This window comes from Sinocyclocheilus grahami, unplaced genomic scaffold (assembly GCF_001515645.1).
Source record: "Sinocyclocheilus grahami isolate Dianchi unplaced genomic scaffold, SAMN03320097.WGS_v1.1 scaffold257.1, whole genome shotgun sequence".
In the NCBI taxonomy this organism is placed as follows: Eukaryota; Metazoa; Chordata; class Actinopteri; order Cypriniformes; family Cyprinidae; genus Sinocyclocheilus; species Sinocyclocheilus grahami.
The window spans coordinates 550,942-567,577 of record NW_015505436.1 but is presented as its reverse complement, the minus strand read 5'-3'; the positions used below and the strand labels follow the sequence as shown (position 1 = coordinate 567,577).

The window sequence follows — 16,636 nt, the reverse complement described above, 5'->3', positions numbered from 1 at the left end:
TACTTGTAAGAATTGTTCTAGACATGCCGAAAATTTGACGCTACTCTGCAACAGCACTTCTTCTTTGTTTTCTCTGATGCACTAACTCTGCAGCAGCACTTCTTCTTCGTCGTCTCGTCTGATGCACTCACTCAACCAAGCGTTCTAACCACAACCTCGCCCCTCCCCACCCCCCAACCATTTGAATTTCCGTAGGCGGGAATTATTTTTAATGATATTATAATGGGCCGCTCTGTGATATCACAAAGCCCAGAAAACAAACGCTGTAGTCCAAACGAACCATTCGTTGTAGTTCTTGAAAAGGGATTTAAAAAGAACGAAATATCTCCCTTTGGAGTGGACTTTGAGATTTGTAACTTTCTAGATCTTTTTTATGCCCAAACATACACACTACACACTGACTAAAACGAAAAAAGGGAAAAAACATAATAGGACCCCTTTAAACACTTTTTGAGCTGTGAAAATTTTTTACAAGACTGACAAATGCCATCAATTAATCAATCAGATTTTGACAGATAGTTTGACAGGGAGGAGAGAAGGATAGGGCCTAATAAATCAAATTGTCATATGAATGCATAAATCCCCTCGTATTAATCATCTGTTGTTGACAAAGTGTGTTTATCATAATAATATTTGTTAAATATGTTTATTTTACTGGTAGCATGTATTTTACACTTATTTGATTTTATTTTTGTTGTTATGTCAAGTGATCTGTATATTTTACTGTCTTGCTTTTTATGGCACAAATAAATGATAATGAACTGTTGCATTTTACTGTTTTATTGTAGTTGCTGATCATTGTACTGTACCGATTATTAATGCATAAACAGTAAGATTTTGATGTGTTTTGACAATAATGATTTGATTTGATTTATTTTCATTTTTATTATTAAAACTCAAATTGCATCATACCCTGAAAAAAAACCAGCTTAATTTGAGCGAATTACTCGGTTTAGTTGAACATTGCCAAGGGATTACACATAATTACATAAAATAATGTCCAATATTAGATCAATTAAACATAATTAACAAACGCAAATGCGCGTGCACTCATTCATGTCTTATAATAAATTTAAAAAGGTCACAAATAAACAACTACAAAAAACAAACAAACAACTGGCAATACAATGAGATAAAGGCCAACAAAATCTAAAAGTAACACACACACACAAAACAACTATGATTGCAAATTACATTACAGAGACAATACATTGAGAATAAAACAATCATAAACAAGGAAAGCATCTAAATGCATGTACTTTCTTTAAATAGGCCTACTTCTCTATATTTCAGGTTTTTTATTAGGTTTTGTATTATAATTCTTTATAAGGTAAAGAGAATTCAAAAGTGATTTTAATTCAATTTTAAAAAGGGGACAAGTTGGGATTTGCAAATTGTTGTTTGTTAATGAAAAATTAACCATACATTAAAAAATACTAGTATCTTTTATATTATTATAATTAAAAAAATGTCTTTAAACTAAAGAAATGTACAACATTGACAAAATCAAATATATGAGAACCTAGATCCGACCAAAATTGCTCGGATATAAAGCAATCAAAAAAAACAGATGTGTTAATTTCTCCTCTGCTTATTTACAAAAAGAACGTGAACTGTCAGGGGAAATTATTTAATGCTACTAATCCAAGCCAGATCCGTGACTACAGGTCATGGACTGTAAAAAAGGCCTATTGCCATAGCCTCCCGGCTTGCATCAAAGTCCCTAGTCTTTGCTTGCATTCAGGTCACACTATGTTGCCAGATCACACCTAATTTAGCAAAAAACGGAATCATTTGGATCAATTGAGGAGTAACTGCACGCTAAGTACAAAATACACAAATTAAATAATTCTGATTTATTTTTTAAAGAATACAACGTTTTCCTTATAAATGTACAATAACACACAGACACACACACACACACACACACACACACACACAAATCGACATAAAAACAATGGACTTGGCAACATGGGCTATAACGGACCCACCCCTCGCGCACATCAGAGGCCTCATAAGATTCCTTGTGTGGAGCCGACTAGTAGTTAGAGAGAGCAGCTGAAAGAAATACATTCATCAAGACTCTTATACGAATGTTCAGTAAGTAACGTTAGTTCAGTATTTCCTTGTAGTGAACGATTTGTGTTTCCGTCGCCGTCGTTTATAATTTGACCGTGTTGACACTGCAGACTGTGCATGACAAAAGATTTCTTGGGTTAACGTAGTGAGGGAGTTTTAGAGCTCCGTTTTTGGTTTGCGTAAAAACGATAACCTTTGTAAAGCCAAACAAAGGCAAATCTGTGCGTTTAAAAGCACGAAAACAAATAAATAAAATCGATTAAAGATGACATTCTTCATAACGCGAATTTAAAACCGACTCTTTCCTGTACCTTCAGTTATTCCAGCGTGCTGATGTGACCGAATCAAGCGTTACATTTTGATTCTTGAACTTTTCAGTTTTGGTGCATACGGTCACTCATAAAGCATTGTAACATGTAACCTTAAATCATATTTAGTCATTAATGACACCCATCTAACGTTAGTCAACGACAATGGACCGTTTCCGCCAAATAAAGTTAATTGCAGCTTTTTATCCCACAAATTCAATTCGGACTATTTTCTCGCAATTCTGAGGAGAAAAGTCAGAATTTGCTTCTGTGTTAAGACTGTAAGAACTAACTTAGTCTGAGCAGCTAGCAGTTAACCAATGATGGGTAATCAGTATTTAACCCTCTGGGCCTCGAAAAATTCTATATTTTGACATTTTAAAAATCGTAGCTTCATCAGACTGAGATGACATTGGTGAGATTTGTTGCATTAGCTATGTGAACACACACACACAATCATGGACATGATTCGGATATGTTAAAATCAAAATTCAAAAATGAACGACATAGGAAATGAATGGGAAATACGAAAAAATCTTCTCTCTAAAATATCAATATCAAGAGTGCAAAATACACACCCACACACACACACACACAGAGAGAAATGAACTGTTAAGACTGCAACAGAGCAAATTTGAGAATGTCAAATAAAATAAATTAAAAAAACAATTCTCACAAAATTGCAAACTTCCAGTGTGCAAGAGACTGAATTACTATCGGTTGCATGTGCAGCAATGTGTAAAATAATTCGTTTGTATGTAAATAGTTACAATCATATTTATTTATGGTTATTCAGATTTTCCCCCCCTCTTTTTCTTCAAATTACTGTTTGATAATTGTTTGTTGTTATTTTAGCCTAACAGGTGTTTCTGATATTTGAGTAACAAAAATGCTTCCTATGTGTCCCCTTTCTAACAAAATTGTTATATTTTATTGTAATCATAATGCAAAACCTGATATTTATCTAACCAAAATATCTAAACCTTGACAAAAAGTAGTATTTTAGAATATCTATACATGTATATCTAAATGTAAAACCTAATAAAATAAAGAAATTATGTCTAAAAAAAACAATTCGATTCCAAAAGCCTCTGTGTATATGTATAGGGAGCTATACAGGAGGGTCCACATTACACACATTTTAATTTTTTTTAAGTGCCACCAGATGGCACAATTCTCACGTCAAAAAATTGATTTTAAATGCTTTCATTCTGTTTTAATGTGAAATATTGCATTTATTGAAAGTTAATAAATTAAATAACAAAATATTAATTCTAAAGGAAAAATATCTTATTAAAATTGTATAAATATTGCATAGTATCATAAAATCCCCTCAAAATTCGAAATAATCTGAAAATATTATTTTACAAAAATGTATTACATTGATTTTCCTGAAAAAAAAAAAAAGTTACATTTCAAGGCTTCGGTCACTTTTGACTGTGAAGTAGCCAAGTGTGACTCCTAAACGAAGAGGCCCAGAGAACATATTCGGCAATTACTTGTTTTTTGCCGAGTCTCTGTTTTCAAGTCCATTTCTTGAGTCCATTGTTTGAGTCCAAGTTGAAAGTCAATTTATTTAATTTTTTTTGTGACTTATAGGCACAATATGTAAGATTTTTTTTTTAATTAAAATATCCAAAACCACTAGAACAATGTTATGTATTTTGCTGATTTGTGTACTTGTTAGGGCCGTGCAATTAATTGAAATCGTCATAAAATCGCGATTTGAACTTACGCGATTTCTAAATCGCTTTATAGCACGATTTTCCACGCCCCTGACCTCCCACAGTATGCTATCTGAACCAATCAGAATGCAGTGCGCCTAAATGGAGCACGAGAACAGACCGGGCGGGCATACAAACGTAACGCCAGGTACACACACTCCGTCTGTGGTGCGTATTTTTTCCGCGCCCATGTTAACTGATCAGAGCGTTCACACTGCACGCGATTGTGGTCCGGCAGTGCGCTCCAGGAGCGGTGCGTCTGCGATCGTTTCTGCACGGAGTCTATTTCTGCTATGCTGGACGCGCTGAATTAAAGTGACGGCGCATTATTCGCAGTAAAAATTAACATGGATTGACACGGAAATTTAGTAATTACACCATAAATGCATATAATTTAAAGTCTACTGTTTCACAGTCAACACATGGCTTTTTGGCTAGATTTAAAACAAGGAAAAGTGCACTTTTAGATAAACAAGGCAATAATAGATGGCACTCGTGGTGGTAGTTAAACAAAGTTATATTTATTGAAAGCAAAATGAGTCCGTGCTGCTTCTGCACCGCATACACATACTGTATACGCACTGCAGACGGAGTACGTGTGAACTTGGCGCAACAAATCTAGTTCAACATCTGAGGCAACGCCACAAAGAGCTCTATGACCAATGCATGGCAAAAAAAATCCCTGGACACGGGATTTTCTTTCTGCCATATGTCTATTCTAGAGTCATTTTGTTACACCTTTACTTAGTGATTATTTTGCCTTATGTCTGTTCTAGAAACATGTTAAAGCTTTTTGATAACACTCTTAATTGGTTTTCTTTTGGAAATATGTTTCACACTGAATGCATTAATGACTGTAAAGCATGTCTGTGTGTGTCAAAATCGTGATTCAAATCGAAATCGCAAAATTGATCAAAGAAATCGCGGTAGGTTTTTTTTGTCCATATTGCACAGCCCTAGTACTTATATTATCCCAAATGTTTAGAAGAATGTTTAAATCCAGAGAAATAAGCAATTTTAATTAGTGACACGGACCGTTTCCATAGTGTCATTGTGTCGCCTGCCAATGACATCATAACCCCTCAACTTCCGGTTTTGTTTTGTAGAAAACATGGAAACACCAAAGACACTTTAATATGTTGTGTGTTTTAATAAACCGGTGATGACCGCACAGAGTAGCATTATAACAACTTTCAAATGTATCTAGTATGATAAAACAGTTCTGCTTTACCCCACATACACACGACCGGAAGGAGCGGAAGCGGTCGACTGTGGCATAATAACAGCTCCTCTGCTTTCGAGCCGTGTGTCACGCTCGTTCAGCGGCCTCGTTACGCTTCGACGGCTTTCAGCCTCACCCTGCTTCATACTACTACATTAATAAATCATTAGCTCATCCATGAACATGATTTCTGCCCGAGTCCCGTCAGATTGCTTCGGCTGTGGAGATGAAGACGACAACTCCCATGATTCCACACTCAGTCACAGCGTCATCAAACTACGCCTTTGTCTCTGTTTATTTTGAATACATGCCCTTTAGCGGCGAAAATTACATATTGTGCCTTTAAGTGCGACTCGAGTCCAAGTCGCAGACTCCCGTTTCCATCTCTAGATATGACCAGTCTTAAAAAATAAAAATTAGATGACTAACTTGCAAGACTAGTCTAAGCATTTTATGCAACTGGCCACTAAACTCAGAATTACAACTTTTCTCACAATTCTAAGTTGTTTCCAAGTTTTTTTTTTTTCTCAGAATTGAGTTTGTCTCAAAATAGCAGTACTGTTTTTTTTTTTGTTTGTTTTTTTTTCCTCACCCCGTTTTAGTTATTTACTTGCATGTGGATTTCTTGTGGAAGTCTGTATAAAATCAATTTATGCTACTTTCTTTGTAAGCACACATTGCTAGTGGTTTGTTTAGGGTTATGTTTCAAAATTGTGGTTATTAGGGTTGTGGTTTAAAAATTGTTGGATTGTCTTTGGGATTTGTTGTGTTTTGCCTTTTGGTTTGAATAAACATCAAGTGTCGTTTGTGAGGACCATTAGGACAAGATGGTGCCTTTTGTTTTAAATGCAGAGTGGACCTTAGTGACGATGATGGGGGGGAGGAGGAGGGTGCTGTGAGGTGTAGATCACTGATGGTGGAACCAGCAGGGGTAGAGGCGAGAGAAATCCTTAAATCCTTTCTTGACTAGAACTTGTTTTGGTGTAGAAGGGTCCTCATTTGGAGCCCCCTTTTTTTTTTTTTTTTTTTACTGACCAATTTCCAGTTAATAATTTTAAGGCTTTACTCTCTGTTCTATTTGTTTCTTAATGTGGTTTCACTTTTTCACATTATTTTTAGCTATTTAGCGTGAGGAACTGAAACCATCTCTAAAGAGACACATACTTGCATGCACATCTCACTTGTATCATTATAACTAAGAATTATATTACTATATGCATATATGGTAATGCATAATTTCTCAATACTTTGGTTGGATGTCCAGGACAGTTGGACTCATTGTTCATATAGGAAATATGATCCACCGTCCTTAAAGTTGAGAATGCTTTGGTAATGTACACTCTGTGACTCCCTGTGCCTGCTCATTCATTTTCCCTGGCCTGCGTTGCAATGGAAAACCACAGGGGTTTGCTAATAGAATAAATAACAGATATAATAAACTTCCAAAGAGTTAATCTAACACCAGTGAATGATCTTGTAATACTAATGGTATTTAGTTTTGAAAGTATTTTGTTACCCTAATGTTTTGCTTTTATTTTTTCTAGGAATGTGATTATTCCACTTGTACATTCTGTCTGGAGATACAATTGAACATTCAGTAGCATGCAAGCCGATTCACAACATTCAGGACAGCTGCAAAATTTGCATGGAAAAGAAACCACACCTGGAAATGGGACGAGCCAGAACTTTTACCAGATATGTTTACCACCTCACACTGCAAGTCCTTCATATTCTGGACAAACTGCCACTGGAAATTACTTCACCTGCACAATTCAACCGGCAACCAGTGACCAGATTTTGGCTAGTGGCATTCAAGCTACCAAAGGCACAAAGCTTGCACAAGAAAATCAGCTCGATTCAAACCATACATTGCCGACAGGAAAACAGGATTCCCAAATGATTCTGTGGAACATGCCCTCTAATTACCAGATATTCCTACCGGTTAACAACATGAATCTACAAGGTGCTCCCAACAATAATGGGCCAAACATGTCACATTGTGCCTTTAACTCAACTAACAGTTTATACATGCAACAGCAAACTACCTCCTCAGCAGTTGGCCCAAATAATTTGCAGCCGTTTAAAACAATAGACACTCAAAGTCATAATGAAGCTAGAATAAATGTGAGCACAAGCAACTTGGATAGCAGGCAGCACTATGCAAATGCTCCTACTAATTTGCCAATAGACTCCTCAAAAACAAGGACAAGCTTGCCATCTGACCTAAATTCTTGTCCTCCAACAGAAAATACACATCATGGCCAAAGTAGTTTGTTTGGTGGATACCTTTACCAGTTGTTGTTTGCTGAGAAATCAAATAATGCTAACGTGCAAATGCTTTCTACCTGTGCACAGAACCTGCAACCGAATAATGCTGCTCAGAGAGTTGTTGCCATTGTCCCGCCATTGTCTCCGATAGGAACGGCACCTGTTAATGTGTTAGACAAATCTGCTAATGTGAAAATGAATGTAAGCCCTGTGCAAGAGACTGTAGACCATCAACCAAATATTCCACATCCTCTGGTGACCAACGCTAATCTGATGAACCAAACGGGAGAACCAAATGACCTAACAAGCAAGCATCAGCGACCAAAGTCAGCAGAGCCAAGGCTGGATGATGGCCTTTGCAACGTAGTTGGAGCCGAGAGTCCAGTTTTGGCTAATGAATCGACTGACCAAAGTCTCTGTGCAAGTTCGCCGAACCTGAAATGTGTGGTCGCAGAACAAAACAAGTCTATTCCAGCTCAAATGCAAAATGAACCGGCTGAAAAGACAAATAAAAACAGTACCGTCATGGACAAGAAAACAATTGACCCGGACACTGTTCCTTTTATTGAATGGCCATTAGATCGATTGCGGACCTTAATGGCCGTGATTCAGCAAATGGAAAATGGGGATCAGAAGAACATCCACAAAACTGATCCTGGGAAGGACATCTTAAAGCTTTACTGGAACGGGGATACTCGCAAGTTTTCTGAAGCTGTAGAAAGTGGCATATATCAAAGCATAATGGAAGAAGTTTATATTTACTCTCCGATGAACGAGCCTGTGATACTGAGGCAAATTGTAAATGATGCACGTAGCAAAGTCATCAAGGATTTTCACGTTTTAAAACACGACGAAGCGCCACCGAAGATGACGTACACGTCGTCCTGGTTGAATCTTAATGAAAACGTTGATGACATCGACAAGGAATGTGGTTATTCTTGGTTCTATAAGTCTTTTCAAAATGTCCCTGAACACGAAGCACAAAACTTGGCATGTGAAGCACCAAGCACATTGCAAGAAGCCACTGAAAAGCCATCATTGATTAGGACCAAACAATTACCATCAGAGGTGGAGAACAAAGTACCAGCAGACGAACCAACATCAAAAAATGAGAGTCTACATGAAAATGTGCCCGTTTCATTTAATGGACAATCTCCACCTGTGACTAAAATCAACTGCTCACCGAAGCATAATTGTCAGGTTACAGAACTAACCAACAGTCAGCCAATTATTACAAATTCTCTGGAGGCCATGGTGGATTTGGATGAACAAGGTGTCCCTACTGGAAAGTCAAGTTTGGATAACCAATTTGGAACCAAGAGTGTTGTGTCACCCAAATCAACTAGCCAAAGTGACTATACAAACTCGCCAAAGCCCATTCATGTGGTTGCAGAACAACAGGAGATTGTGTTATCTTCTCAAATGCAAAAAATGCTTAATGACTGTGCCATTCTTGATAAGAACGTGAGATGTAAGACCACGACAAAACCTAGTCAAGAACCTCCTGTGCATGTGAATGAAGTGGAGACTGACAAGATGGATACTTCAGCCACTACGATGAACGTTCTCCCTCATGACATGGCTAGACAGTGCTTCGCTAATGAGATGAAAGGACATAAAGTCATTGCTGCATTTCCAGACAAGCACGAGGTGCCTTTGTTGAACACACCCCATGTACTTGACACAAAATCAACAGAAGAACCGATAAGCAGGCAGAAGCTAGAGGAGAAATATGCCACATATTCTGCATCCAAAGTTCTAGCATTGCTATCAGACCAGTATAAATCATCTTTAGCTGAACATAATCAGATTACAGACAAAGTACAGCAAGAAGAACAAATCTCCTCGGAGAAAAATATGTACGATGAGATTTGTGAAGAATCTCCTGTTCCCTCGATTGCTCCATCTCCACCAGTGATTGATAATGTCTCTCCGAAGCTTAATGAACAACAACCAAATACTGTTAATCCACTGAAGGGCATGAGAAATCTGGTGAGGACACTGGAAAAACGAAATGTTTCATTAAAGTATATAAAATTTATTGAAAAACATGGTGGTTTGAAAAAGCATAAACCGTCATCTAGAACGTCAAAACTGCACAACAGTTTTGGTATTAGTGTTGGAGCCCAAAGTCCCATGTTGACTGATGAATCATCCAGCCAAAGTGACTGCACAATTGAAGCATCGACGCTTAGTCCTGTGGTTGAAAAACGGCAGTTTGTTCCATTAACCCAAGTGCAAAATGAATCCAGCGAAATTATGCTTAACAGTAAATTTGATAAGACCCTAAGATGTGAGACTGATCCAAAACCTTGTCAAGAGCTTTCCATACAAATCAATGATGAAAAGTTTGTTGAGATGGATGCTTCATCTTCTGTTAAGCTTGATGTTCTCACTCTGGAAGTGGCTAAACAATGCTTTGCTGAAAATAGAGGCATTGCTCCAACATCAAAGAATGCAACATTAAGGCTGGATGACCCTCTTTGTAAGCGAGCCAAAAGTCCAGTGTTGGCTGATGGATCAACCAGCCAAATTGACTATGCAAGTCCGCCAAAACTTTATCCAGTGCTCACAGGACCATCTCAAATGCAAAATGAATCTAATGAAGAAATGCCTGAAATTGACCGTGTACTCTCAAATGACTCCGTGAGATGTGAGACTGATCCAAAACCCAGTCAAGAACTTTCTATGAACATGAATGAAGAGGAGTTTGTCGAGATGGATGCTTCAGCTTCTATTAAGATTAATGTTCTCCCTCATGAAGTGGCTATGCAATGCTTTGCTGATCAGATGATGGAAGATATAGACATTGCTGCACCACCAGAGACGATGCACAAGGCCTGTTTGTTGAATTCACCCACAGACACTGTATTGACAAAAGAACAGATAAACATGTGGAGGTTTGAAGGGACTGATGGAGCTAAAAGTCCAGTGTTGACCGAAGGATCAATGAGCCAAAGTAATTGTGGAAGTCCACCAAAACTTGATCCTGTGATTGAAGAACCATCTCAAGTGCAAAATAAATCCAATATAGAAATGCCGGAAATTGACTGTATGCTCACAGATGAGAGCGTGAGATGCGAGACCGATCCAAAACCTACTCAAGAACTTCCTGTTAACATGAATGAAGAGGAGACTGACCGTTTAGACTCTATTAAGATCAATGTTCTCCCTCATGAAATGGCTGAGCTTTGGTTTGTTGGTGAGACAGAAAATAAGGACTTGCAGAAAGACACTACAGTTCATAATTCCACTGAGGACCAGGTGAAAGTTAAAGTTTTGGAACTCAAGTCTGAAAAAGAAGTGCTCCTAGAAGATGTGAAGCCAAAAGAGAGGAAATATCCAAGTTCTGGTGGTGAACAGTTGGCGTCTTACTGTTGTCTTGCTAAATGGTTTCAAACTTTAGAATATGGAAATGGCTCATTGTGCATGTGCCAGAAAAAAGCCGAGTTGAGAGAGGAGGAGACTAAAACTGAGGCCCATAGCACAAGTTTAGAGGTGCAGGCTGAAAAAGACAGTCCAGGTGAATGCGAACGGGTGGAAATGGATGCTGCTGCTCTTGAAAGAACTGATGATTCTGAAGCCACAGATGATTCTGAAACCACGGATGATTCTGAGGACGAAAACCCATTGCTGCATGATCCTACTACGGACAAGACAAAGATTGCGAAGGACCTATCAAGTTCTGAAGAGGTCTCTAAGGCAGAGACTGAAACTTCAGAGCAGAAAAGAAATGAATCGCCCACAAAATGTGCAACAAACATGACTCCTATGAATGAGATTGAGCAAGACACCCCGGCTCCTGATTTGAAGAAGACTAAAACAGTATGGCTTGCACTGTATGGGTCGTCTTCTGAAAAAGGAAACCAACTAAAGCTAACTAAAAGGTGCAAAGAGAAATCAAGTTGCGAAGAACCCCCAAAAACTCTTCAAGTAACTGTAAGCTCTCACCAGAAGGTTAAAAACAACAGTGAGTCAAAGAAGCACAAATGTATGGAATCAGAAGATGAAGATGCTACTGACAGGAGAGCGCGAAAACGAAGCGTATCCTTGCAAAATCTGGTTCAGCGTACATCCTTGCCCTCGCATCCTGTTTCTGGACTCAGCAAAACTAGACTTTCATCTACCTCAGTCAGAAAACTGCTCTGTCAAAGTGCTTATGAGAAGAGTGACGTCCATTTGGCTGAAGGAAATAAGCGAAAGAGACCGAATAAGCATACAACGCAACAAATGTCAATGAATAAATATATAGTTAGAGGGAAGACTGTGCCATCCAAATTATTGCATTCACCCGAGAATGTGAAGAAAAGTAAATATGAGTTGGGGAACCCTGCTTTGATGCCATTGGATGAGGGTCCTGCTTTGGAGTTCAAAGTATTGCCAGAGACTTTTAACTTTGAAGATGGAGCTCAAGCCGACACATCACGGAGTATGCAAAATGGTAACTTCTGAAAATATATGCTATTATTATTATTTACGCTGTACCTAATGTATACTTATAAATTCCTGTTCCTTTTTCTTAAGAGATGTCAGGCCCAGAAGAAAAAGCCAAAAAGATGAAAACTAGCCATGTGCCAACCCAAGGTATTGGAGAGAAGATTCATGTTGTTAATTTGAAATGTAACATTTTTATTAGCCTCTTATAAAGTGCAGTTCACCACTTTTGAATAATGATTAATGAACTGAATCACATAGCATTGTCTGGCAGGTAGTTTACCACTCCTCTAAACGGCTTTGTGCTTGTCTATCTGCAGGTGTCTGGAGTTTCAGTCCCTTGAAGAAAAAGTGCACTCAACCCATCCAGGACACTGACATCTCAGATTCATGTAGCCTCTTCCAAGAGTTCAGAAAGAAATATCAAGAAAAGAAGGACATTGCCTCCAAGCAGAACTTGAATTCCAGTGAAAGAGCTTGATTTATTTGTTTTTTTTCTATTAAAATGAAAGCAAATGGGCTTATTTTGTCATGTGTTTACTTCCTTGTGAATGATAAACCTAAACGGATACAAACTGCGAGTGTTCAAATACATTTTTACTGTTTACTTGAACTTGATTATTTGTATTATATTATAAATGCATCATTTGCACACTGTTAATCCAGTTCAACAGCTGCTAGTCATCCAGTATTTGTGTACCAGTTTTATACATTAACTGCATTTCCAAGAAATATGTTTGTCATGAAAGTGTAATTTTTTTATTATTATTATTATTCTGTATATTGTAGTGTTTTTATTTGGATTCCACTGGTTTGTAAAAATTTGACAATCTATTTTTGTACGATTTTATAAGACCTTTTTTTTTTTAAATAAAAACATTTGGTTTCAAATGCATTTAATTTTGCTCCTGGTTTTTAAGCTCTGCTAAACCGTGATTCACCGAGGTCAGTGATAAAACAAGTGAACTGTATTTTAATAGTAGCCATTTCAGAGAACACAAGTACACTTGTGAGAGGAGATTTGTATAATAAAGCATTTCAAGAAACACCTTTGGTAATAGGCTAGATAGATTCCCAGACGCAGACAATATTATAACCTACCTACTAAACGTAATAATAATAAAATCTTTATTTTGAAGCTGTGGCGTTTTTATACTACCTTTCCTAGATCGCCTTTAAACAGTGCAAAAACGTTCAGTATTAAACATTCACAGACATTAACGCAAAACAGTACGTGTTAATGTAAAAAGAATGCATAAAAATAAAAGAATTCAAACAATATAAATTCCTCGAACGCTTATGTTTGTCGCTTATGAATGACGTAACACTATAAACGCGACCCGCCCTGCGAGGGAGAGAGAGAAAAAACAATGTGACAACGAAGAAGCCAGGTTGAAAGTTAACGATGTGATTAAATTATAAAGCATAATGAACGTATATTACATATGATATCTTCGCAGTTAGTCATATAAAGGTGTATAAACAGCACTGAAAACGACCAAATCATGGCTACCATAGATTCTCTTATGAGCTTGTGAGTAACATCATTTTTTATTGAGTGTTTAACGCTATTGACAGTATTAATTCTGTTCATTTAATAGCACGAATGCCAGATCTTTGAGTGTTTTCTCCGCACGCAGGTGCGCTTTTAGCGTTGCTCAGCGCGCTGAGAGGTATGAGGAGATCAGGATGTTGCCTGCTGCCGTTAAAGACAGATTATTGCGAATAATGATGTCTTACGGCACGGTCACCGACTCCAACATCAGCCAGGTAATGCGTCCCCATCACAAGAGCATTTGTGATGATAATATATTGCGCTCATCACGTGAGTGATTTGTGTTTCAGCTCGTGCACAACGGAACTCACACACTGGATCTGCAGAACTGCAAGGTGTCGGACTCTGCGCTTCAACAAATCCACTGCCTACAGCTGAGGACAATACTGTTAAGAGGCTGTGCAGATATCACCTCTGAGGGTATTATTTTCACAAATCAGTGCTGTTTATGGGGGTTCATTTGTGATATGCACTAGTCATTAGTTGGTAAATTAGCTAATGTTATTGTTAACTAAAACTATAAAAAATCTTTTCGGGTATTTAAAATAAAGCTGAAAAAAAAATATATATATAAACATACATTAAAAATATCAATGCATACTATATTAGAATTTAAATAGTACTAAAATAACACTGAAATTAACTAAAAAAATCAACAGTCACTTATTAATAAGTTAATTTAGAAATGTATAAATTGGTATATATGGGGTAAATAATAACAGTGTCCCCATGGTTAAACCTGAAAATATTACGGGATTAATTATAAATATTATTATTTGTTAATAATAATTAGTGCTGTCAAACGATTAATCGCATCCAAAATAAACGTTTTTGTTTACATATGTATGTGTACTGCGTATATTTATTATGTATATATAAATACACACACACATACAGTAAATATTTTGAAAATATTTATATGTATTTACATGCATATAAAATATAGGAATATAAATACATAAATATATTTAACATATAAACATAACATGAATATATACATGCATGTGTTTGTATTTATAAATATACACAGTATACACACATATATTATGTAAACAAACTTTTGTTTCGGATGCGATTAATCGTGATTAATCGTTTGACAGCACTAATAATAATGAAGCTTTATTAATCATAATCAACTAGAAAATGTCACTAATAATAGGAATAATCGGTTATCGGTATCGGCCAAAATTTTCATATCGGTGCATCCCTAATATAAATCTATCTAGAGCTAAATACATGTATATTTAGTATTTGAATAACTACAATAACAAAAAATCAAAAATTACAAAAATATTAAGCAGCACAACTGTCAGCATTGATGATAATGTTTAAAAGTTTACCAAATCAGTATATTAGATTGATTTCTGAAGGATCACGTGACGGAATACCGGAGTAATGATGCTGAAAATCAGTTTTGCATCACAGGAATAAATTACAATTCAAAGTATAATGAAACTGAACACAGTCATTTTAAATAGTAATTATATTCCACAGTATTGCTGTTTTACTGTATTTTTGACCAAATAAATGAAGTCTTGTTCAACATAAGAGACTTTCTGACCTTTATATACTGAAATGAAATTGCAGTTATTAATTGACTAATAACTCCGAAAGGAAATGTCAGGTCCTCTTTATTATCGATCTTGGAAAGTAACACCCAGACTGTAAATTGAAATCTGATTGCACTATTGCTCAAATGAAATTGTTCAAGACATCAACCTTTGCTGTATTTCTCTTCCCCTCAGGGCTAGAGGTGCTGGCATCCCGGTGCCCTTATCTTCAGGTCGTTGATCTGACGGGCTGCACGGCTGTGACAGACTCAGGGGTTCAGGCTCTGGCCCGACACTGCAAATGTTTGGAAGTGATTTCCCTGCGTGGCTGCGCTGCTCTCAGTGACAGAGCCCTGCTGGAGCTGGGAGAGAATTGCAGGGTGCTGCACAGCATTTACTTCTCTGGGACAGAGGTCATTTACACCGTTGTTGGGCTTTCAGACTTTTTGGACACTACCCAGTCAAACTTCTGGAATAATTAGGATTTTTAAAATGTAAAAAAAAATAATAAAAAAACATATTAGAATGATTTCTGATCACGTGACACTGAAAACTGAAGTAATGATACTGAAAATTCAGCTTTGCATCACAGTAAAATATGTTCAAATATAAATCAGTTATTTTAAATTGTAATAATATTTTTCAATATTACTGTTTTTATTGTATTTTTGATCAAATAAATGCCACCTTGATGAGCATTAGAGTGTTATTTCAAAAACATTAAAAATCTTAATTATTCCAAATTTGTGACCGGTAGTGTATATATCAAAATCATAGTGCTGCTCTAAATCCTTTCAAACATTTTGTACACACTTGACCAAATACTTACTACTTGTACATTCACACTATTTAAAGGTAACTGATCAAGGGGTCATTGGACTTGCAACCGGAGTTTGTTCACACTGCTTAAAGGTATTGCATACAGATTTGACATTTTTCATTAAGACCATTTTAAGATTGTATTATTATTATTTTTAATAAATTATTTACTGTTACAGGAGTTACAGATGATACGATGTCGCAATTTGACTGATGTGGCTGTGACTACTGTTCTTGCAAACTGCGCCAACATCAGAATTTTCAATTTCCATGGATGCCCCCTGATTACAGGTAGTCACATGGTCACAGACATCAAATGCAACACATATTTTGTTGTCCAAAAATGATGTTTCAGTGCATCTATGTGTCTCTTTTAGATAAATCAAGGGAGGCGCTGCAAAACTTTATTGGTCCCAACAAGATCCAACAAGTGTCTTGGACTGTGTACTGATGTGACGGTACATCAACTACAGCACATCAACTTTATTGTCATAAATGTAATGCGCTCATCAAAGAAGATATGCATAATCCTTGTCAAATGTATTAAACAAATTGTCAATGTTTGATGGAAAAAATGATAAAAATCAATGAATTTCTTACAGCGTTTGCATTGTAATTTAATTGTATTGTAATGTTATTTAATATTTAAGAATATATTTATGTAAAATTGTTTTGTT

General features: G+C 36.7%; 2 protein-coding genes across 3 annotated transcripts; both read left to right on the top strand.

Moving 5' to 3' along the window:
- The first annotated feature begins 2,000 nt into the window (after window positions 1-2,000).
- LOC107598828 (uncharacterized) lies at window positions 2,001-12,880 on the top strand. Of its 2 annotated transcripts, none has more exons than XM_016290265.1 (4): window positions 2,001-2,100; window positions 6,878-12,030; window positions 12,126-12,185; window positions 12,356-12,880. In XM_016290265.1, the coding sequence occupies exons 2-4, from the start codon at window positions 6,936-6,938 to the stop codon at window positions 12,514-12,516; spliced, it is 5,316 nt and encodes a 1,771-aa protein (XP_016145751.1). In that variant the 5' UTR covers window positions 2,001-2,100; window positions 6,878-6,935; the 3' UTR covers window positions 12,517-12,880. The 2 variants fall into 2 exon arrangements, with proteins under 2 accessions (XP_016145751.1, XP_016145750.1); XM_016290264.1 differs by having other exon boundaries at window positions 2,002-2,100; window positions 6,878-12,042; window positions 12,356-12,879.
- A 470-nt stretch (window positions 12,881-13,350) lies between these two features.
- Window positions 13,351-16,569, top strand: amn1 (antagonist of mitotic exit network 1 homolog (S. cerevisiae)). The gene is made up of 7 exons (XM_016290344.1): window positions 13,351-13,569; window positions 13,676-13,805; window positions 13,881-14,010; window positions 15,336-15,553; window positions 15,996-16,052; window positions 16,139-16,250; window positions 16,337-16,569. Exons 1-7 carry the CDS (start codon window positions 13,541-13,543, stop codon window positions 16,408-16,410), a joined length of 750 nt encoding a protein of 249 aa, XP_016145830.1. The 5' UTR covers window positions 13,351-13,540; the 3' UTR covers window positions 16,411-16,569.
- Window positions 16,570-16,636: the final 67 nt, after the last annotated feature.